This window comes from Limanda limanda, chromosome 13 (assembly GCF_963576545.1).
Source record: "Limanda limanda chromosome 13, fLimLim1.1, whole genome shotgun sequence".
Taxonomy (NCBI): Eukaryota; Metazoa; Chordata; class Actinopteri; order Pleuronectiformes; family Pleuronectidae; genus Limanda; species Limanda limanda.
Window position 1 is genome coordinate 22771321 of NC_083648.1, and position 25614 is coordinate 22796934.

The window sequence follows — 25614 nt, forward strand, 5'->3', positions numbered from 1 at the left end:
GTGAAAGTGGTTTGCAATAGACAAAGAATGTTCAATAAAATGCTGCAGTTCACAACTCTACAAAGCATTTTAGCCTCTTTAAGCTTTTGAAGTAGGATTTTGCTGCCTTTATTGTACAGCCTCTCTACTTTCATTAAAAGCATTGCAGCAGTATCAAGACGCTATTTCCAGCAAAAAGTAACTCTAATAAAATGGAAAACTGTATTTCATCTGATTAGTATCAAGAGGCTGAGAGAAGTGATTCATTTATTTCATGTAGAAATACAAGACATTGATACATCTCTACATCTATGTGAGACACTGTATTTTCACGCAACATCTTCCGCACTCCTGTCCGTCCTGGGAGAGGGATCACTCAATTTCTCTCTGACGTTTCCATGTAACCCCCCACCCCCCTTATCACTCCTCACATTCACTCTCGGCAAGGCCCCTGTTGTTCAGAAGAAACAGATCCCAGCTGTCTGATGTTTCTGATCATCCCAAATGATGATATTTATCCAGGCGTGACTGTTGCTGGCTGGTCATCCACAGTCCACAGAACCATAGCTCTGTGTTTTAAGTTGGAATCTGACGAGAGATTCAAAGCGCTCCTCCGGTGGTAGGTGATGAGCTGCAGTGGTGTGATAGAAACACAGATCCACCTGTGTAGACATCAGTATTGATTCAAAATGACAAGGACTTAAAAAAATGTGTGGAAAACACATTGGGTGTAGACAAATGGGGGGGAAACAGAAGGATGAGGGAGAAATGACCTGTCACCGGAGGCAGGATTATTGTGCAATTTAGAGTCGTGTAAACATGTCAAGTTGCGATTTGATTTTGTCAAAATGGAAAAAAATTGCTTGTCATGTTTCCAAGTGTCTTTATCGTTTGAAGAGAGGTTTAATGTGGTCAAATAAAGAGCAGCGTTATGGGAAGCTTGTCATTTGATAACTGAGCATCTGAATATATATAACTATTAAAGTGCAGATGTAATGCTTAGTGCCACAGTTTGTGTCTATTCAACACTGAGTAAATTTGAATAAGATGTCAAACGTCAAGTACTTCAAATGGTTCTCAATCAAATCTACCGCAGTGACATATACAATTCAAACCCATCCACCTGCATTAGCAGCCATCTATAGAGGGGCTAGTATAGAAGATATGGAAAAAGCACAATTTAATGCTCGGCATTACTTGGAGTCAAAGTGAGGACTAAGTGGACTGTGTCCTCTTATCGAGCCAATAAAACCAAACCACATATCAAAGCATGCCAGCTCTCCAGACCCATAATCCACTTACTAACGGATGAGGATGATGTTATAATGGCTCCAGTGCTCCTCATGACTTACATTTCTGTCTTGCAAGTTCTGAATGGAGGAGAGATGAAGCGGCCTTCCTCAGTTTGACACAACAGGCATGGTCTTCGAACTGAGCTATCAATCTGTCACTTAGGAGGCATTAGGACGCAGGAAGGCGGAAAAAGATCTCCACTATCTGACAGCTACAAGATAGCAAGAGGAAGTTCCTTTCTTTGAATAGAATAAAACCTTATCGTAGCCAAGAGGCTGATTGGATTCAATATCGAGACCCAATATTAATGATGGAAAATAACAGTATTCATGCACTGAATCCTCTCATGCACAGGTTATTATGCTAATTCCTGAATCCAGGGTTTGCGTTTTCAAAGATAGATAGATAGATAAAGTATCATTAATGAGAGAAAAGGTTTTCATAATTACTTTTCTTTTTCTGACAGGACTACATGTAGCATATCATGTTCTTATCATGTGTGTTTATTGAAGCAAATTTTCATAATTGGGTTATATATTTAGCTCTACGTCTTTTAGGGCAGCAACAAGAAAATTGCAATACTTGTGTTATGCATTATGCAATTTTAAGGAACATGATTTGCTATCATGCAATATTATTCAATATTCTGCAATACTATACACTATGCTGTACTCTAATGGCCCCAACATGTGATTTATAATATTTCCCAATTACTCCTCATCAATACCAGTTATGTTTAAAAATTGTCTCTTACATGTTGAATTATACGTCCTTTCAGATCTAACATCACATGTTGCACTGTCTGTCTACATGCATAGTACCCTAGATTCAGCTGGTTTCTGGATATGTATGTGCACTTCATATTGTGAATCTCTATCGGCACAAATGTTTTACTGCTCAAGTGACTTTCATTTCCCAAAGTTTCACTGCACAAATCCAAAACTCATTTTTTCGCTCGGTCAGACGTGACTAATTCATTTGGTGGCAGTGAATGAGAGGTGGCAAATCACTGCGTATCTACAAATACTGTGGAAATTAGAAATATACGGTAGATTGCAAGGAAAATAATGGCTTAGGTGTTCCGCACAAAACCCTAGGATATTCAATTATGATTAGTCGGGGAATTGAGATGATTATTGACTCCTTTGGTTCAGATGCCTTGTCCTGAGGAGCAGAATGTCATGCAATGTAATCAGACTTTAAATGGAAAACACATAACACTACTTTCCAATCTTTTTTCAACCCTAACCCTATTTCTCAATTTGAAAAAAAAAGAACGAGAAATGTGTTTTCTTTTATAGGACAAAGACACTGCAGAGCTAGTTTATTACACCATCTAAAATGTAATTGAATTATAAAATATGAGCAAGGCTGATGCTTTCAATCTCAGCATTTACAAATTAAATAAAAGTGGCTGCAAAAACATGTCCCTTTATATCTCAGTGATGTCTGCGGCCGTGAGGAAAAGTATTACCAAGCAGGTACGGCAGCAGCTTATACAAGAAAAAATTGGCACGGACACAACCGGAGGTGCCTCTGATTTTTTGTGCTTTTCCCTTTTTCTTTTCCGGTCCTTTCAGTCAGGCTTGTCTGTAAAGGAAATTAAATTGAGGCTAAAAGTCCACGGTTCTTTTTTAGTCTGTGTGATGGCAGTGTGGTGCCCTCTACATTTGCGAAGGGAGAATAAATCAGCCAAGCAGCATGTAACATTGCAGCCCCTGTGCAAGTCTGATTTATTAAAAGCATGCCGCCGCCTTCATAAAACACTGGCCTTCTCGCTCAAATCCCAACACGGAGCGGAAATTATTTGATTCCGACGCTGTATCAAGTCTGACTGACTTGTCCTTGCGCTCGCTGATACTCAGCTTGAGGCCCTAAACAAACACAAGAGTGGAAAGAAAAATAACAAAAAAATAATAATTAAATAACAAAACACACTGGCTTAATAGTTTGGCAGTTTAGTCCTTTGACTTCTTGGTTATCCAACACTGCTCTTGTCACAACATTTAGCAAATAGGATGACAACATAACCGCTGTTATTTTAAAGTGGACTTGTCTAATTGGTGTTCCATGTTGTGACAGGTGAAAGGAAGATGCAGTCAGAGCAGTGGCAACCTTTAGTTTGCTCAATTAACAGGGAAGCTTCCATATATCATCCTGTGAAAGAAAAGGAAACAGGAGGAAAAACAGCTGCAAGCAGTCCAGTCACTCAGAGTTATGTTTCCAGCCAACTGACATTAAACCATGTTTTATATTCACCTTTCTTTATGCTCTAATGTTAACCAACTCGCCAGCAGCTGTTATGGCCATTGAAGGCTTTTGTGGCCGTGCTCGGGTCCACGACCAGCGAGCCACGTTTCAATGATTGAATCCATTGGTATTGCTATTTGGCCAGTAGGAAAAAGCGTTGACCAATCAGAGCTTTGCATTTGCATTTAAAAATACTGACCCACCGGGCTACCTAAAGCCTGCTACCTCTTATTTTATATATATAATCTTACATTTCGCCATTGCCTGTGATGTGGATCGGATATTTTGGTGAGCACTTCCTGCCATGATTGCTTCCTCTTTTCAAACATTTCATATGTGACCCCTGTTGTTGTTGAGGTGGCAAAATAAGTAACTCATGATGCAAGGGTTAGGGTTTTTACTGCTATAACCGGCCTATTTTGGATATGTTAGACCTCTTTGTAAAGATCCTTTTAGATGATTCGTGTCAACACAAGAACAATTCATTGCAGAATGAATAATCCATTTAGTACATTTCACATGTTGATAGCAAAACCTTTTAACCCCAGATTTCCACATCTCCAAGGCTACATCCATAACAATACACTTTGCTGTTTTAAGTCCACTTGGCAGGTTGTCTACACAGAAAACACTACACACAAAAAACAACAATGGTCTAAACTAAGATGACGGATTTCCTGTCTTGGACTGACGCAGAGCAGGAACTGCTACTGACAGTGAGTTCATGTGATCTCCTCTGCTCTCTATTGATTTGTATATAATTATATTGTACTGTTGATGTCTTTCCCTTCAAAAAGGTTGGCTTGATAAATGCTTTTTGTGATATTTGTTTATTTTCGTGTCATACATTAATCTTGCCCTCTTGTATATTTTATTAAATCTAAACTCTTAAAGTTGAAAACACAATAAATGTCATCAGAAATGGTGACGAGCTCGAATGCAATCAATAGACCAGTGCAAGTTTTAAGACAATTTGTGGATGTTAAATCTTTCCTCCTCTTTCACCAGGAGAAACTGCCCCTGAGAGCTCACACAGCTTCAGTGTCAACTGAAGATTACACATTCCGTTTGTAATGTCATCCATTGCTGGTGTGAGTGCAGTTTTAAAGAAAGAAAGGGGGATTTTCATTTAGTTGTTTTGTTTTTGTGGAAAAACCAACCCCGCGGTGCTGTGTTGTCTGCATCAGAGATTCAGCAGCACAACAAACAGGCGAGGCGTTCGGGCTGTGTGCCTTCGCTGCAGCCCATAGGGGAGCTATGGATTGGTGCGTCTCACTCGGCAGGCTTTTCAAAAACACGCCAAGCTGTGATGCTCAGAGAGCGGCCCCGGAGGCTGGGACTGAGCCGAGGCTGCAGCTTTACAAGTGGTCAGGGCTGCATCGATTTAAGATTTATTCAACCAATGCTATCAATGCAGGTTTTGGACGGGTCACCGTACGAATGTCAATAGTTGAGTTGACCGTCTCCTCCGATAGACAGGGGCTATCGTTTGAGTGTTTGTGTGTTTGTTTGTGCGAAAGAGAGAGAGACAGACAAAATCCCTGTCTCTTGTTAATAATTATTCCATTACAGGTTCAATATGTCTTCTTCGAGATTACTGCAAACATGACATTATTAACTGTGAAATTAATTATGGTGCAACATGGAGTGCTACCTATAATTGTTACAGATTAGCCTACCGTAATGAAATACATTTTCATGATTAGAAAAAAAAGGAAAATATCCTGATGAGATTTTCATAATAAATCTTTTAGTATAGCATTTCCAGATGTGTTTGAAAGCTTTTTTAAGCTGATTTGACTGCATACAGTTTGGATGTTAATTGCAATATCAATAAATATGAAAGAAAGTAAGGAAATAATCTCTCTCTTAATAAAAATAAGAATTTCAGTTTTTGTACATAGGTTTTTGTAGCACAGCAGTTTTTAATAGCCTCACAAGGGAGATCAAATTGACAGACAATATGAGTAAAAGATTAAGTAAAGAAAAATGCTGCGGTCAAAATTTCTTAGGGGATTTTGCTCCACCGGGACTTTCCGGCCCTGCATCTTACCACAGTTGTGTACACTCTCAAGTGATCAAAGGATCCTGCTGAAATCTAATTATACTGTTTTATCAAGACAAACGTTACTTTAAAGTTGTTTTAGGGGATGTAAAGTGTTTACCACAATCACAGAAGTACCGCTCTGAGACAAATTAATCTGGGAGCTGTCGTTTAATTAAATTAAGGCCGTTGGTGTATTGGCTTTTCTTTTTTTTTAAACCTGCACATTTTCAAATATGTGTAAGGCCCAAAGAAAGAAAAGAGAACATTAAACCTGATACTGTATAAGACTGTCATTTATATCATTTTCCATGTATTTCCCTCAGAAAAGTCACAATTAAGTACTGAACTGGGTATAAACCAACATAAATCTTAGATTAAAACCAATGTATTTGTTATTCCACTACACTGCAAGGACAATGAAGCTCTTTCAAGACTTTTTAAAGCTAAAACTCATCAAAAGTGTAAGACTTAAGTCCTCCCTCTACTTATCCTAATGCCCTTTTTCACATTTTTAACATCAAATGTAAAGAATAAGTGGATCATCTCTGGAGAAGGTCAAATCTAATTTTGACTAAATAACGTTTCAACAAACTATAAAATGGGATCAGGAACAATGGTGTGAGAAACTTCAATGTTCGTCTAATTTACGAACCCCAAAAAGTGGGTGGATTTACTGTGTATTGTTCCTATTCAAACCCACAGTTCTGAATGTCTGCCAGCAACAAAGCAGACTAAAACAAAGGAGCTGCCTGGCGCTATCTGCTTCCGTTAACATCCAGCACCATACGGCTCATGCAGACTGGACTGCTCCTCACCTTTCCGATTGAGTGGGCACAGGGAGGGGCTATTTTCACACTACTGATCCACAGCAAACCAAATCTGCCATCTTGGCCAATATCTGCTCCATTCAGCCAAATATAGAGGGACAAAAGTGATGTGGTCCATCCTGTAACTATTTGGGAATTTGTGGATTTTTTACATCATCAATGTATATGTATTGTATTGTTTACTATAATTATTGTCTTTGATGTATTTAAGTTTTACTGTGATGTTGGCTCAAATTAAAAAAAAAGCACTTTATGATCTCTGAGGAAAAAAGCAATACAGCTGGAAGAGGAGTACATCAAATCCAAAGCCTGGAAACCTTATCAGTCTTTAATATCACGTAATTGACTGGGGTTGGTGGAAAAGTCCCTGTACTGTCTGTACATGATGATTGGACTGATCCATTGAAGCCCTGCAGCAAAACTGCAACTGATGAGAATTTGCTAATTAACAAGGTGAAAAATGTCTAACAATGGCACACTGGAGCTTTAGTCTCGGAAAAGACGAACCAATCAGGACACTTTTAGTATTTGACACTCTTTTAAATACAAAGTGATTTTATTTGTTTTCAGATGGCTCCGCCTTTGGGGTTGAAGTTTGAACTGCGAGTATCTCACTTGGTGTCAGTACAGACATACACAAGGTTAGTCATCTATTATGGATGTCCAGCCAAGGCCAATGGAGGACACTACAGTCACCTTGTTGGATGTGAATGCGTGGAGAGAAACCATCACCTAGAACAGTGCACATCAAATCATGGACTAAACAGTTTAAAAAGACTTGTGTCTAAGTACAAAGTTGTATATCGTCTTACGACAAAGAACAGAGCAGTTCTTGGGTAAGATTACATGTTGGCTTTTCCAACAGACAGAAATCCCTTTCCTGGCTTCAGACCCCAGTTTTGGTGCAGTTCACTGAACCTGATTTCCCTGTAGGATCAGGCCCATGATAAGTCTGGCTTGTCTTCAAGGCCTAAAAATACTGCAGTCCCAACTCATCCATTAGGCATAAACTGTCTTGTGGTGAGCACTGAGGCCAGGCAACGAACTGCGGCACATTAGACTTCCTGCTTCCTGGTCTATGGTCAAGATGTGTAGACCTGGGAACAGTTCAATTTGTGTGTTTAATATAAAGATGGCTGCAGAACTGAACAACACAACCATTGACACAAATGTTAAAGGAAAGCAAGGACGTCCTGCTAACACTTAGTGGCTTTTAACATTCTGTGAATAGAATGTCAATATAGTGGGTTTAAAAGTACGATAGTCATCTGATTAGCAATAAATTAGTAAGTAGTCGACGGACAATTAAATGGGAACTTTCTTCTTCTTCTTCTTTGTTCAGTTAATTGGCGGGTGGCAACCAACGTCAAGGTGATTTACTGCAATCAGCTGTGTGATTCAATATCTTACTTCTACTTTTTGCAAATACAATAAAAGAATGAATCATTTGTCTTGGTTTCCATTGTTCACACAATTTTCTTGTGTAAAGCTTTGGTTCACAGGTCAGGCTTGTTCTATTTTTTTTATTTCTATCTCTGTGCCAAACGTCTGAGCACATATGACTAACGTGTTAGATAAGAAGATACACAACAGACAGTGGGCTGAGGTGAGGAGTGTGTATGAATGCATTTGTAAGCCTGGCAAAGGAACTAGCCAGTAATGGATGAAATCAACACAAATATAGCTCTGGGTTTCCAATCAGGTTAAGGTCTCAAATCTACCAATACTGCTCTGGCTATGTTGGTCTTGTCCTAAAAAAGATAGATCTTAGATCAGCATCCCTATTGGAGATCTGCACTAAACAAAACGTAACGAGAACAAAAAAAGCACAATGGGCTTCATTCACCACAGTTTTTAAGAAAAAATAATCGTCTTAAAGCCCACTTGCGCTGTTTTTAGAAGATTCTGACAATCACCGATGTTTTTTTTTTATCTGGTATTTGTTCTTATGTAAGAAAAGAGTCTATGCACACTGAAGAGCACTCTCACAAACACCTGAGAGATATAAAACAATTAAGACATCTAAAACCGATGCCACTGCTTCTTTATCCCAGTTACAACCTGGGCTGACTGCTACTGCCCTGCAGTCTCCTGTGATATACAATGGAAAGAGGTCCAGTGACAGGTGTTGGCTCGGTCTAAAAAAAATAACCTGTAACGCAGCCTTCACAGGATCCCTTTTTGTATCCACAAGGAGCTGAATAAGTGACATGGCTTTGGATTTATAGGTCAGGCCTCCAGCAGGGTGGCAAGCTGCAGCAGGGCCCGGAGATCACAGTGGCAACACTGCTTCCATCTGTTGTCACGGTCTGCTTATATCTGCATGCTAATCCCTCTGTACCAACACCTTAATGAAAATAGCCTGGTGGCAGAGCTGCTGCCACAGCTCTTTCAGGATGAGGAATTAGCAGAGCAGCGAGCACAAAGACCCCGAACCTGAAGTTGATGGGATGTGAAATGCAGATAGAGCAGGAAGGAAAAATGGGAGATTAGAGGAAAATCAAAGAGGTATGAAGCAGAACCTCCACACCGGCTACCTCGTTTCCACATAAAAAGATGTTCACCGATTGAACCTGCATGTCCGGTAGATCGCCTTGAAGTTAGCTAATTCATGCAAAACATGCAGGGGGTAGTCAAGGTCAGTTATTTGTTATTATTACAAGGACTAAAGGTCGTTGGCATTCAGCGGGCATCGATGCGCGGCTCCCTGCCTCCGTTCAGCAGATGTAGCTTCTGGCAAAAGTCTGGAGCTGACTAATCATTTGTGTATGCAGCTATAATATGCCTTCAATGTCTGAAAATACATATCATCCATCAAAGCACGATTGTAATGTCTTTGGGCTGGAAAAGGGCACAGGGAGTAGGTGTGGCATATCTAAGATCTAATAAATATACATTTCCTCAGGCAAGAGGAGGAAGCTGTGAGATCTAAGGATTCATTTCCCACTCTGCCGACATGGCAGATAAGGTTTGATACAGTGCAGGCATGCAAAAAATATACAACCTAAAACGGATATATCAAACTTTATAAATTGATGTTGCACACAGACATACAACCGTTCTTTACTGCCTATAGTCTGCAGTGTCTTGATGGCATAAAAACAGGAAGAATCTCCATCTATTTTTATGTAAGTACTATGTAACCTACATCCATACTTAATTTTACTCATGTTCATTCCCTGTCATAAAGGGTGCAGGACATGTAATATACAGGGAAACTAAACAAGATGGTGGGATGTGTTATATCAATGAGGATATCCCTAAGGTTGTTTATAATTTCATAGATTCATATAATTTAATTAATATACATTTTAATGGAATAGTAATGCAGTCAACCTTTGTTTTTTGGTTTATAAGATATTCAGAATTTACCTTTTTTTTTTTACTTTTAGGGGTTATGTCAAATGAAAGGAAAATGTAATTTCAAAAGAAAAAAAAAAAATCGAGTTTCTTCTTCGTCAACAGGAATCTTTACCATGACGGAGATGTGCAGGATGCGGAGCTCCTCCTTGGCAGAGTTGCTGGAGGGGTCTCCTGTGGGTTCTGGGAGGTTCAGGCTGCCGTCCTGGTGGTGGATGTGGAAGAGGAGAGTGCCATTCTCCAGCCACTGCTGCCTCCAGCGGACCAGGGGGATGTCTTCTGAGTTCCCGGAGATCTCTGTCAGATACAACGGTAAACAAAGAGGGGACTGGATGAGAAGCGTTGCAGTTTCAATGCACATTTCCTAGCAACCGTTGCCAACCTCTTGACGAATACCCACTGGAACCGAGCAATTTATTGAAACAGAGACGTGTCATGGTGGGGATTTAATAACGAATAGCTTGAAAGATGCACCAGATAATGAATGTGATGTTAATTAGTTTCATCCAGTTGCGAGCTGTTTTGATGAGACAGGTGAATGTTCAGGAGATGAAAAATCACAACTATTGGATGAATTTCAATGACCATCAGATTTGCATGATTTCCAGCATGATTATTCCTAAAACTCTTGCTTTCTATGTACAGCATCCTCACAAGGTGAAATAACAGTAAGTTCAACACAAATACCTGCACAACTGTTAGTTTTCCCACCAGCCTCGGGTTTACTTTCCATCTAGCGGTAATTAGCAAAAATTAGCATGCTAACAAGGTTTGGGAGAACAAAAAAAGTGAAGAAATGATTAAACTCGAATGATAAAAGATGAGTAAACTGGGATTTTATGGAAGCAGTGGAACAGAAGAAATACTGCGCTTTGTGTCACACCTCAGTTCCTCAGACAATACATTCCACTCCGAGCTGTTTGAAGTATTAGGGATGCCAAAACACACACACACACATTCTCAGTGCAGAAATGGAACAGATTATAAATGCATGACGGAGCTCTAAGGGTGATTTTGCATTATGTAAGTGTGAAGAGTCGCAAAGATGCATCAGGCTCATAAGTCATGAGAAGCGGGAGCGCTGAGTGGAAGACAAATGAAAATAGATCACGGTAAGTCCAGCCAGGACTCCGCACTGAATCCTTCACCCGACTCCACCATCAAACCGCTGCTGGACATAAAAATACTGAATGATCTTGAGCAGGTTCATGGATTTTCACAGCTTATTATTTTTACAGATGATATGCAGTGATAGTACAGCAGTGATACAGAGATTCCTAGGTCTGTACCATAAAATGACTTGTTTGATTAAAAAGACCAAGCTGTGAAGTATTCTAGTACAAATGATTTTCAACGCTTTCAAAGAAAATATTTCAGTGTATAGTGAGTCAACATTGAAAACATGCAAAGAAACACAGCAATTATAATGGTACTGTATCAAAATGTCGAAGCAGAAATGTCTTTTTAACTGAAATTTAGTACATTTTCATATGAGAGGTATATTTGTATTTTTGGGTTACAGATTACCCAATCTTTGCTTAACACGTTTCAAAGTAGTTAAAGGCTTTCTAATTACATTTGTATTGTTTAGTCTGTTTTATACATTTCATGAATCTCACTCTCACTCACTCTCTGCAAACACCTAATTTCTCACCTATGTCTCATTTAGAAATAAACTGCATTATGAGCTATTTTAATTATGGAGGTGTATAAGGGATGTTGTGGAAAATGAAAATTATAAAGCTGTCAGATGGAGTAATGTGTTATACAAATTAACTTCCAACACTAAAGTTTTATCAAGATAAGATAAAAGTCACAAACTAATTAAAGATAAACTTTTGTGAATTTTTTTTTCATGAATCCAGCTACAGTGGACAATTTAACAAAATGAGTGGGCTACATTTTACAATCAGATTTAGTAATGAGGGAATACTGAACTTTGATAAAAACAACCTTCACTTTGAAATAAACAAAACGACAAGATGACTTTTGCTTAAATTTGTGACTTAAATTCAAGAGATTTTTTTTATTAATGACTTGTTTACTAAGTTACTAATGAAATCATCCTATCTTAATCTGTACAATGTTGTGCAACAAATAAAGTTATTCATAGCTGTAATATTTTTATTTTGAAATATACTGCATTTGCACAAACTGATCAACTTTTTCATCAAAGAAACACATCTTACTCCTCATCAGGAATAACCCACTGTATATGCATGTCTAAGGACACAACACTACACACACCGTCTGTGTGAAGCTTTTCCATATGAATATAAACTCAGAACACTGAGAATATGGTAATTCTGTCACACACACCTTCATATTTCACCTTTTCTCTATATAACCCATAAGTATAACATTTATCAGAATATTTTTTCTACAGAGTGATACATAATTGTACAGTGTGGAGAGGGGACACCTCGAATTTATCATTCAAGGTCCATCAGGAGCATCGTTTTCGAGTGGTTAAAGCAGAACATAAAGTTCAGCATCTTATTCAGTGAAAGAAGATTGCAAAGTCTATATAGTCTGTATGTATTTATGTTATGTGCATGCAAGCAAAAGCAATTCAGCAGAGAATACTTTGAGACAAATGAACAAGTGAAGGCAGAAATATAAAACTAGAGGGATCAATACACAATTCAAACCTATAAAGCTTTTAGGTGATATATTTTCTTACATTATTGTCTAATAAAACAAGTATATTCCCACTAGAATATCTTTAGTAATCACTAATCAGCCTATTTGCATTCTGTAACCACTTTTTTATAGTTCCATTGTTGTTAGCAGGGGCCATTAATCCCTTCAAAAATTCTAATTAGGCATTTGCGCATCGCATCCTGTTTAATGCTGCCATTTAAAGTATGGTGCACAGTGCACAATCTTATACTGTTTATGGATTACTTTGAACACTGCCCCTGTGAAAGACCATTACACTAATTGCTAGCATGACCCTGTGCAGTACACAAATCTGTTGCCCAAATATATTACACTAGATCTACAAGCCATAAAATAACATAAAGCTCATTTTACACACAGATGTCACGATGAACCAAAACGGAGGAAGATAAGCACGATGCAGAGCAGAAAGGGACGGCGGGGATGCACTCAAGGGACACAGTCCATTAGCGAATATTACATAATTGATCAAAGTCCATACGGCTCTGCTGTATGCACTGGTTTATTCGTGTAGCAGCGCTGCACAGCGATGGTTGCAGGGAGTAAATAATAATGAGGTTTAGACGTGATCAAAGGAAAAGACTAGAACTGAGTGACGCGAGCACTATGCCGAGGCATTGGGGAGATGAGAATTAGGACGGAGACAACCGCCTGGGAAAGGCCAGAGAGCAGCAAAGAGGTGAAGCTCTGACGCTCTTCACTTTCCACTGTCACGCAAAACAAAACCTACTTATCACTGTAAGCCTTGAAAACATGCATCAATCCCACGCTACATGGGACCATTACACTGATTGCTCCCTGTGATGTCGCTTCTAGCAAGTTATTCCTGCTGATTTCAAGCTTTTGCACAAGTGTTTAAACTTTCAGGAGCATGTGTCACGATGCAGCAGTGAATAGGCACCAGTTTAATGTAGGACTCAAGTGATTCAGGGCTGTAAGTCTTCTGCTTTGTCATCATCATCTGTGCCTGTGATTCCAACCTTAAGATAATGACACAAGGATGGAGGATCAAAATTCAAACCCTTGCACTTAGTATACTATTGTATTTAGCTAGCTAATGGGGAGGAGTCCATTTTACACATTAGGGCCATTTGACATATCACTTCCACTAATGAGAAAGCATGACAAAGTCAATAAGCTTAACTTTGAAAGACTTAATAACCCCAGAGGTCTAAACTAAAATAGAATTCTGTCCTGAGTTGCTTTCAGACATGCACAGAACTCCAGACAATCTCCTGAAATTATCCAAAAGGGCAGTATACAAGAACACAAATGTCTGAGAACACAGCAGTAGGTTATTTGGAGGATTGACTGCAAGCAAGTGGAAATGTTGATGAAATTTCTAACACGTATAGAATCAAAAGGAATACAACTATCCACGATGAAAAAGACGGGCCTTACATATAAAAGACACAGATGAAGAAGTCAATTTTGAAAGATGAGATTCTAATGTGTTTTGTGATTTGCGCCAAAACGTTGGTGACGTGCTGTAAATAAAAAACATGCAAGTCCTGCAGTAGAATGTATGTCCTGCCTCCTGTATGCTGAGCCATCCCTCATCCGTACGTATTGGAGATTTTGACTGAAGAATTTCATGCCGGGTTTGTCACATGTAATAGAGAAACTCCAAAGAAAGTCCAGACCCCAAATCCAGGCCAATTTCCGGTGTTCATGTCTCAAACTGGCTCTGGATGAATGTGGTGCCAACGTCAGATTCTATAGCAACAAAGCATTTAACAACGGTACGGAGTCAGTTACGATTTCCATAGCACAAGGAGACTAATCCAAATAGTACAGAAGATTCAAGGTTCATGAAGATTTATTGTCAACCCCAAAACATGAGGTACATGTTGGGGGCAGAACAAAGTACTGACGTCCTGGTAAGCAGCAATGAAATAACACTAGAATCTAACAACTAAGTAGAAGTAGCAAATAAATACAATTAATACATTGTCAAAACTTTAAACACAATTAAAGTCTTGCAGCCAGTACACTTTTTTTTGTCTTCCGTGGTACTGGACATGTGGAAGTCATTAAATTGCTGCTCATTAGTGAGATGTAAGCCGTGGGCAGATGTGATGGACGGGGACAACCAGTTAACCCTCTGTTACTGCATCAACCACCTCTGTGGGAGGAGTAGACTCTGAAAGGAGTTGGGCAGACCATTCAGCATTCAAGTGATGAGGATGGCTCATTCATTTGAGTAATGAAGGGAAAATGGTTTTTCAGGAAATCACAAAGCATGTATTAAAATATGAAAATACGTGGATGAATTTGTTTTACCAAAGAGTGGAGAGCTACCGCTTTTGTTGGAAAAAACGTGGGGCACAAAGATCATTTGAAACTGTTGTGAGGCGGTGTCACAGGTGAAAGTTAACTATAGCCATTTTCAAACATGACCCGTGGGTTAAGTCAAATAAATTGGGTCTGGACTCTACTCGGACTTTGCCTTTCACACATGCACAACGCGGCGGGGGGGTTCTCTGCACAGACGCGCTTACAAGAGCAACAAATCAGAATGGGGCCTTATAGCCCTTCAAACTGACCCTCACTTCAAACCTAGGGGTACCCAGAATGCCTTGCAAATCACCGGCAAGCTTGGAGAGAGACCATGAGAGAGACCAACAAATGCAACATTTTTTTTATTAATCAGGATTTATTGATTTATTCTTATTGCTTTTTTTCTAAACTGGTTATGTTTAATTATTAAATATCTTCATCAACAAATCAAGTAAGGTGAGTTAATTAAGAAAACAAAATACCAGAATTAATGCAATTGACAAATTTAGAATAATTTTTTTGTCTGAATACATATGTTAGGAACTGACGCTCTAATTATTTGTAATTCTTCAATAGTTAGCAATACATTAATTTTATTGAGTTTAATTCATGTAAGTTATGTAAAATACAATAGTTTTTAACATTTATAAACAGCTGTAATGGTATTTAAATCTGAATTTAGTATCTGGTTCAAAGTGGTCGTGACTAAGCGCAGCCTCACAGAGCCACTCGAGTAGACGGAGTTCTTCAGACATGTTATCGTGATCTAGTGCGTTTTCTTTCATCTCCTTCATGGGCTTTCTTGAAGTGGCCTGCTATCTTGTCTTTCAAATGTGAATTTCCCATTCACTTTCTATGCACCTTCTATGTTCGCACTTACAGGGCCTTAGGTATTCATGATAGGAGTAGGCAACATTAATATTTTGTGCACACATTGTACATGCAAGCAATTACCGAGGGGTACCTGCTGGCGCTTCACGCTGTGCAAGGGTGTACAGCACCGTCTTTGTCAGGCAACACATTACACAGATTACTGCAAAGGAAACACTTTCATGGCGGATAATGGCCATAACCCTTATATACATTATAACCTGTTTACAAACCCGAACGCTGTGTATGTGTTTGTGTCTGTGTGTACACATTTGTGCATCTGCATGCGTTTGTAATTGTCATATAACTATAGCTCTCATGCTGCGGTGAAGATAGAGTTCCCTCGGCCCGTAAATAAGATTTAAGAGTCCTGACTGGTTTTAACCTAAATGCAAATGATTTAAAAAGGGCACTTTTTAAAAAGTGTGCTTTCTCTCCCCCCAGGGACTACTTTGCCATGAGAGTGGGATTAATGAGACTGCCTTTCTTACTGCATGGGACCAGGTACAAAACCACCCAGCACAGAGGGAGCAGAAAGAAACCAGCCAGAAGGAGAGAAAGAAAGAAAAAACAATGAAAGGGGAAGACGTGGTGCAGAGGGGAGAGAGAGAAAAGAGAAAGTGGCCACCCAACATCATTAAAGTGGATCAAAGTAATCAGATTACGCCACGTTATTAGTGTTGCTCCTCTGAAAGCAGATTCACTGAACCATTTAGTTTAAAGGAGTCTCAGTTCCTTTAGAATTAAATTGATATAGCATTTGCCTTAAGCATTTTAAAATCTTTAATCCAAGCATAAACAAATGGCCAGTGCCTCCGCACACACTTTTCTATTCCCTTATTGATTGACAGACACTGCCACAATGTAATTGATTCCCCAGAATGCAGAGAGTGTGCTGTGGCTTTATATAAATGGTAAAATGTACTTTGCATTAAAATAAGGACAAATTCAGTAAAATCCTGTTCTCCCTCTCCAAGTCACGGATCTCAAAGACCTCTGCTTATCCAAGCAAAACTGATAGAATTAGAAAATCCTCAGAGGGGATTTTAGAATTAAACACACAAAAAAAGAAATGAATCTGTTGGAAGATAAATGCATCGGGATGGAAATAAACAAGTTACAGTAAAGTGGCCTGTCTGTTACAATTGAAGGGACTAGCAGGGCACTTTTTGGGAGAATCTTGGCAGCATAACGCTGTCGGATTTTAGTACCCAGTGGGGAGGTTTTGTTCTGTCCCCGGCAATAACATCACAGTGAAGTGTCAACAGTGGATTAAAATAATTGATCTTATTGTAGAGCATTTCTGGATAAGATGAGGGACTCTGTGCTACACTGGAGCTGCAACAGATACATACGCTGTATACCTCTAAGACTTTACGCTGCGGCTACCTGCTGAAAATGTCACAAGGCTTTATGCCTTCTGTCACTATAGTAATACATTAAATGGTTAGTTCACCAAGATACCAAAAATCCATTGGATCACTTCAGTAGCGGTTTGTAACCATGTCGATTTTTGAATTGTATCTGCCCTGTTGAAGAAATTCAGATTTCTGCTCCCACATCCTAAAGAAATAACTAAATCAATAATACGTTAATGAACAGATGCCCATAGTCCTGCCAGTAACTTTGAGTTAGCTGCAGCTCCATATGCTGCTGCATCCGAGTGAAGTCTTTCAATGAGGGTGTATAATACTTAGAAGATAGATTATCACCCAGTTGTGGTTTTATCAAAGTTGAATAATGTATTAGCATTAAATAAAAACACCCAAGAAAGCATCCAAGAAATATTTGTATTTATACAGTATGAGGCAGGGAAACAAGTGGAAAATACAACCAGCTTAAAGTATTGGCTACAAAGTCTCAAGTTGGGACCATGTCTTGACTTTAGCTTCGCTCTTAACATAATGATAACAGGCTTATATTGAAAAAGATTTGTGGATGTACTTTTAAAATGAATAATGCATACTAAAAAACTTGTGACGTAACGATTCTGAAATCAAGACCGAAATTGCAATACAAAACACCCAAGACAGTACTAACTCTACCATGGGGTGATGCTGGGAATGATGGGTGCATGACGGCTCCCTTAACCTTAAACTAAATAATCCCTGCCTCCTCCAGGTTAATGGATCGGACTGACAGGTGGGGCTGCATCCCAGTTTGTCGAGCATGGCGACGCGGAACTGAAATACCACAGCACCCCACCACGATCAACTACAGCAAAAACGTAGGCTCCAAATGACGTCAAAAGCACAAGTTGGCAGCACCAATATCCAGGAGGTTTCAGCAGATTGGAGACTGGTCATCCAATCGTATATATAAACTCAATGATTACAAGAGACACAAATGACTTTGGATTGAGTAGAAAGTAGAACTTTAGATAAAGACAAATTGAGATGGATGAAAAACCTGTCTGGTTGAACAACATCAACAGATAGAGGAAGACAACATAAAAATGTCTTTAAAACATTTCCTTGTCCTATTGTAAGGCTCCACTGACAGTGTCATTAAAGTTGTGGTTTCACTGATGTCAAACAGCATATAGATGCATCATTTATGAACATTCCTTCTATAGTACCTGTAAATTTGCCTTTACTGTATAATGTGAAATTGAAATAGGATACAGCTCAGTTTACCTGCTCAAAAACTGTTCTTTAATAGTCATATATTTTTTAGAATTCACCTTATGAGTTGGTACTGTATCACATTCTGAATAATCTCATATCCTGTTCAAGAGAATTCCAAATATAAAAGATGAGATGTGCTGATTTAACAATATATGCTATATTGTGTCTCCCTTTTTTGAGTGACGGTTTTCTGCATCTATTTAGGTCTGGTTCCCCATGATGATATTCATATTATTCTATTCATACCACATATAAAAACAAACATGAACGATAGGGATATACGATTTATAGAGAAAGCATTTTGCAAACAAGGCGTTGGCCACATCTCAGCTTCTTTGAAGCTCCACGCTATCGAAGCCTGAGGGAAATATGGGTATGACTTACAGATGATGTAAAAGACTTTGTCCGAAGTTCACAGAACATATTTAGATAATCATATGTCTGCTAAATGTAGCAAACTTGAATGTTAAAGTCATTATTTAACCTTCTGTCATGGCCAATTCGCTGTGTTAAGTAGATACTTCACAGGCCACTCAGAAATCAGAAAAAATCAGAAATCAGCCAGACTTTAGCGTAGTCAGAGGACAGCCTTGAAGGACAACCTGTGTGTGTTTGCAAAGGAATAATATTCTGGAAACTAGCACTCCGTCTCTCCTTCATACACGTCCCCTGTGAGCGGCTGGTCTCTCAGCTGGAGAATGTTGTGTTCTCTTTAATAGTAGTTTATTATGACTCAATTTGGGGAATTCAGAATCAACATCTCCAAAGTAATTTCTTCTTATCGCCATGCCCTCTGGTGACCACGCGATGTGATGATCGTTATCGTCATCTCGGTGGAAAAGAGGATACACTCGTGACACTACAACTTCTGGGAGAGTCAGTTAAAACTAAGCACCATTTTGCAGTGATATTTGGGTTTTAGAGTTCTTTAAGACTGTAGGTGTTTTTTGAGGTTTGTGCATTATGTATTTATGTATGTGTTGATTTATTAGTTTGTTATTGCTAGACATTGGTCCTGTTCACAGGATGGTCTGTGGATCGTCCCTAGCCACTAGTGTTTATTGCAGACAGATTTAATTTTTTTTATTATCTTTTACATACATTTTCAATGCCGTGGGCACAGCAAAATAAATACAGAGCCAACGTGAAATCAGGACACCAAGGTTATTTTCCATGAGAGAGAAAATATTGAAAATCAAACTCACATTTGAAGTCATGCAAATTACTGAAAACCAAGCCTTGGACCATTACCTTGCTCACCGGTATGTGTTGTAGTTTGTCAAATTCTTCTGGATAGGTTCATGATTTTTATTTTACAATCTCTGGGAAGAGCAGCACTCTTGTGTGTGTGTGTGTGTCTTTGCTTAAGTTATTAATCGCTGGTGTCGGATCATGAATCCGGATCGTTCCGGTCGTTTTAATCCTGATGTCCTGGCTGTGTGCGTCACTTTATGTCTCGTTATTTTCAATGTGTTTCAATATGTGCCTTATATACTCCAGAGTGAACCAAAGAGAGGGGGAACGAAGACATGTGACAGGGTCATACAGCACAAGGATATTATTTCTCTTATAATATTTTCTACTCTTTAAAGAGGATCCTTTCTACCTTTGTGTGAACAAAATATGCTCTTGGCATCATCACTCTATTTCCCTCTCTCAGAGATTCATACTCCAAAAATACATACGTAAGTTAAGTTTATAAATGTGTGGCCTATATTAGAATTTATGGAAGGGAAGTGTTCTTCTTAACTTATTGTACAATTGCCCTTGAGTGCTGTGACCCCTGTGTTATCAGTTTAGGTTTGAGACTACTATGACGCAGAGAGTGGGTCTGGCTACTTGGCCTGGAGGATAGAGAAAGTCCAGTGCAGCACTGAAGTTCAGTCCTGGTGATGCTCTGCAAACACCAGCTATCAAGATGGTCCAAAGAGCAAGAGGAATTTTCTCTTGACTTGCAAGCAACTGATTGGTGAGGAATGCTGTGAGGTATTATCCTCAGTGAAGCATTCAGCTGATGGATCAGTCGTTAAAGAGAAGATGAGGGAAATATTTCAGTATCTAAAAGCACTGGTTCTAGACCAGTAAGAATCCTCAACAGTCCTGGAAGACATCCCTAATTTTGATTAACTAATTTGTAAGCGATTACTTGAGATTTACAGGTTCAGTTGCACAAGCATTTAAATAGTGCAAGGTCTTATGTCTGGGTGGGGTAGCAATGACTCAAGGTCTTATTCTGTAAATTGACCAAGACTTCACCAAGATGTTTGGAGAGGAAGTTTCTGGGATCTCTTTGGCAAAATGTCCTACTTTCTTCCATCCATTGATCTTGGCAGACTGAAATAACCAGAATTCTAATGAGCATGTTGAAGACCTTTTGCCTGCACAACAAAACTCAAATCAAACAAAAAAGTTTTCTCCTTAAAAGGTTTTGTTTGCTCAAAAAGTTTCTAAGACCTTTGAATCTTATATGTGGCATAATCATGATTTAAGTGTATTTTTCAGCTGTAATCGATTCTAACAATGTTATATTTTCACTTGGTTGTATTGAGATACGACACAGGACAAGTGGAAGTAGGAAAGATCTCGAATTGACTGCAATTAAGATATGGTTTCTTTTGTAAAATTTTCTCTTTATTTTTGGTGATGTACTTGAAAGAATCAACAGTTGTTGGAATCTGCTTCTCCTCTGGATTCAGATTGTAAATAAAGTATTTCAACCAATTATAAAAAATGACCAGAGGCGGACTTAACCATGAGGCAAAGGTCAGCAATTGGGTTGGGCCAAGAACTACCAGGGCCTCCCAAAACACCCAAAAATCTATACACTGGATCTGGCATCTGAATGCCTTTAATTCATTAGTAACTAGTGTCTCATCACCACCTCCCCCTTTAGTCCCCACTACAATGGACTATTCCATGAGCGCATCTATTGCATTAAGCCGCTCTTTGCGCTAGCATTGCTAATAGCTAAGTGGAGGAGCTACCTGTTGCAGTCCCCCTACTAACCAATGTGCTATAGGCTTGCTTGAAGATGACCCAAAACTCTGGCCCAAAGAGCCGACAGGCAAAGGGCGCCGAGGACCGGTTCAGGTAAAGGACAACCTTTTTACCAGCAATAACTATCACATGCATATGATGAATGGAGAAAAGATAACCAGGTCCTGGCTTGTGTACAGTGAAAAAAAAGACTTTATGATGCGCTTTTGTTGCCGTCAGTTTGCAGGCAGAGAAAAAAACACTCAGCTAAGTGGGGATTGGTTCAATACCTGGAAGAATCATGCAGCCCACTTGAAACAGCATGAGACGTCTGCTAAACAAATCACGGATACCTGGCGCACTCTATTACAGAAACTACAAACAAACACAGCTATAGATCAGGTGAAACAAGATCTAATTGCTCTTGAAGTAAACCGGTGGAAGGAGATTTTAAGAAGATTACTTGCAATCGTGAACCATCTGGCAGAACATAATCTGGCAATTTTTACTGTGAGTAAATATTCTGAAACTGTTAAAATGTTTTTTGGGGTTAGGAAAAAGCAACAAGGACTTTCTTTGATAAATAAGGATTGTAAAAGGTGGAGAACAACGGATCCGGAGGGCCCTATGCCTGTGTTTGTCTTGGGCCCCCACATGTCTTAATTAACCACTGGTTAAGACATATTATTTGAAGCATTTAATTAATGATCACCCCGAGATGGTTAGGCCAAACATAATTTTTTAAAGAGGCCAGTGAAGAATTTCTTAATTATTACAAAAACCTTGGTAAAACAACACCAAAGACAGACAGCTTTTTACTGGGAGAATTTTCCTTTTCAGAGGTTAGAGTTTGGTCCATTGCAGAAGGAAATGATTGACAGCTTGGAGTGTGGTGAGACTTCAATGTGAATGCAAACTGTAACATGTCAACTACTAACTGGGTGAAGAAGAACTATGGAACTGAGTATCAAATCAGAATGTTTGTTTTGATTGGAACTGATACAGAAATTCCTGTTTTTGGAAAGATCAACAATATGATTATAAATGAAGATCAAGCATTCATTTTGACTTGCAAAGTTGACAGTTTATTTTCATGACCTCTTTAATGCATTCTGCCGAGTATTTTTTTGGTCATTTATTTTAATGAATACATTTATTAAAGACCCCACGACTTTCTAATGAGATGGATAAAAAAAACTACAAAGTGCCACAGTACAACATTGTGTGCTTTTGAGTGTTAGGACCACATGTTAAGCCAATGCTGTGTTATGTGGGGTTCTGAAATTAATACAGTTTCACGTTCAATGCAAACTCCGTTGAATTGCTGTTTCATTTTAACAGTATTGATTATTGAGTGTAGATCGAAATTTCCCAGAAATCTTCTTCATCACAATTTAAGGCCCCTGCCCTCATTATACTGTATAGTCATATCATCTTTGACTTGTGAATTCTAATTTAGTTCAATCTGCCTCTAAGTTATTTTTCTTGTAAGACACTCCTCATGTATTGCTGGAAATGTTAATATTCGTACCATATGAACTTTACAGCATAGGAAATCATGTCCATTGTCATTTCATAAAACAGCTTTGGTTTTTAAATTACATATGAATGAACAGCAGTGCAATCTTCTCCTTTCCTACTAACAGATGCCAGCACACCATGTAAACACCAGTGCTACAGTTTCTTTCAAAAGAACATAATGCTTGATGACATAAGTACAGGAAATGTTTTCTGAAGGTATCTAATCACCACTCATACGTACGTGGGATATTTTGTGAATGTGCTGCTTTGAAAATGCCTCCCATAGATACATGTAAACATGGAATACTCAGAATCAAAAGTTTATCACCCACTTATAGTTAGTGCCAATCACCCACCCTTGCTGGAATGTATTCTAAACATTCTGTGTCATGGATGGCGGCCAAGAGCAAATACTCTAAACCCACTTTGTGGATGTGCCAGTACATTCATCTTCACTCTGAATCTATGTAATTGGATGCTAGAGTCTTCGCTTGTATATGTTTTTACTCAATGAAAGCAAGACTGAAACATATGAAAGAGGACACATTATTTTACCTGCAAATGAAAAGTTGAAGTAACATATTACAGTTTCTATCGATGTGTAGTGGAATTTATTGCATTGCTTTAGTGGCTTTATGACTCTTCTTTACTTTGCTAGTGTTTTTCAATGCCAGTGGATGAAATATTCATTGCAAAATAAAAAGATCAGGCTGGAGACATTCTTTATTTTCTTTCCAGACTGGGAGCTTTACCGTTTTCCATTTATTAATACTTTTTCATCACTAGCAATAAGCCTAACTTATTGAATTCTATATTGTTATTGACAAACCAGACAAAAATAGTTTATGGCTGGGAAATAACAATGTCCATGTTAATGGAGTCAAGAATGATGTCACCATGTGTCTATGTAGATCACTGGTGTACTTTTAATGGATTTTAGACAACAGTGAAGTTTGTTGCACAGAAGACTAATATATATGACATTCCTACCACTTAGAGAAGTGGAAACTGCAAACCTGTCATCAGTAAAATATGTAATGTGTATTCTGTCTTACAACAATGACAAAAAAGATTAGAACTGATTAGTCCAGATTTCCCTAAATAGTTTATTCTCTTTGCCCCCTCCAATATCCTGAGACAAAAAAGCCTGTATAAAAATGTTGAACTTAATTTTATTCTATAATAAGTCTACTTGTAACATGCTCGTGGTAGACAGTAAGTGCCTGTGAGCATTTGTTTTCTAAAAACATACTTCCTGGTGTGGGGCGCTGGCCAAATGGATTTGAATGTGGGTCCTTTTTCTTTTGGCAACCATGGGACCGGAGGCTTCTCTTTAAATGGTTGTTGCAGATTGTCCAAGGGACGCAGCCGTCTACCCCCCGGACACTCGTGCTTTTATTTACAGCCAATAGGTATTTATTTATGTGTATTTAATCTGATGTGATTGGAAAAAAAAAACTGCGCACCCCAATAAATTTGATCCTCCAGCCGCCGCTGGCTATTACCCGGACATAATTTGACTCAGGCATATGGGTTCACTTTCAGTTACAAACTAATGGGATGTTCCTCTCTGGACCAGCTCCACTTGTGGCCAGGTATATTTTACCTGATGTCATTTTTTCTGTTTAAGCCACGCAGGCCTTGTGTCTTATTAAAACCGTGTACAAGATATGTAGACAGCAAATACAAGCGGCAATGATTATAGGGTACACATCTGTCTGCATGCCTGAACGGCTAAAAGCTGAATGGGAAAATATCAATGGGGGCATACAGAAATAATGAGACGGGCAAAAAGTTCTGTTTAAGGGGAGGGGTGTGCTTGTACTGGGATTTACAGCAGCAGAGGTCTGTGTGTGTGTGTGTGTGTGTGTGTGTGTGTGTGTGTTGAGTGGTAACAGGGGGTTATAACTGAACATATTCTGCTCACATCCTCATGCAGTGTCAGGGGAAGCTGCCCTCTCTTACCTCTACTATCACAGTCATAGATCCCTGTTAGAGTGAGGAGGGGAGAGAGTAAAGACGGGCGACGGTGGTGGAGGGCATTAAAATCGAAGGTGTAATGGGATGAGTGGATGGGAAGAGTGGTGAAGAAGAGGTTGGATGGGATGAAGAGGCAAGGAGAAAGAATAGCTGGGGAAAGGATTTTTATCTGAGGTCTAATCTCAATTCAAACATTATGTAGCAGCAGCCCAAATATGTCACCAATCCTTATCAAGCACCTCCCTACCACCATGTCACCCACCCAAAATACACTCAGCAAAGACTGATGCGCCGTTACAAAATCGCATGGGGGAAAACCTTTGCAGCCATTTTACCATTATGAAGACTGGATATTTCCCAAAAAACAGAAATACAACACGACTGCAGTATAACTTTGTAGCCTGTGCAAAAAGGATCCTGAGTTTCATGAAAAAAACAATAGTGTGTGACACCAACAAACAGTGTAACAAAGATTTAAAGAGCAAACATGAAACCACTTAGCATACTCTTCTGGGTGTTTGTTTAGTACCAACATGACTGGATTGCTGTATATTTTGTTGCAACATATCCACCACTGTACTCATGGATCGGAAAAGTTGAGGTACGAGTTGAATAAATCCTGAAGTCTGCAATCACAGACAGAAATAAACACTCCTGCGTCCCCAGGGAACACTTCAGGCCTGTTTTAAGGTGTTCGTCATCCGGCCATGCCAATTTTCTACATGAGTGAGAACAGGAAACACTGCAATCAATCAAAGTCGCTCCCTTTCCTAACAAGCTCCCCAATGTGGGTCTCCACATATTAATCAAGACAGCCGGCAAATGGTTATCTGAGGTGCTTTGAGAACTTTTCAAATTTCATGTCAGATGATTATTTATGGAAGTGAAACCGCAGAGGACAGGGTGAACGGTCCGCTTCAAG

At 39.0% G+C, this 25614-nt stretch overlaps 1 protein-coding gene across 1 annotated transcript in view; it reads right to left on the minus strand.

Annotated features, from left to right (window-relative positions):
• Window positions 1-25614, minus strand: part of astn1 (astrotactin 1) — a 406706-nt gene that overhangs the window by 312941 nt on the left and 68151 nt on the right. Inside the window, exon 3 of the mRNA XM_061084738.1 lies at window positions 9872-10053. Coding sequence (XP_060940721.1) covers window positions 9872-10053 — 182 coding nt within the window. The remainder of the gene's footprint in view (window positions 1-9871; window positions 10054-25614) is intronic.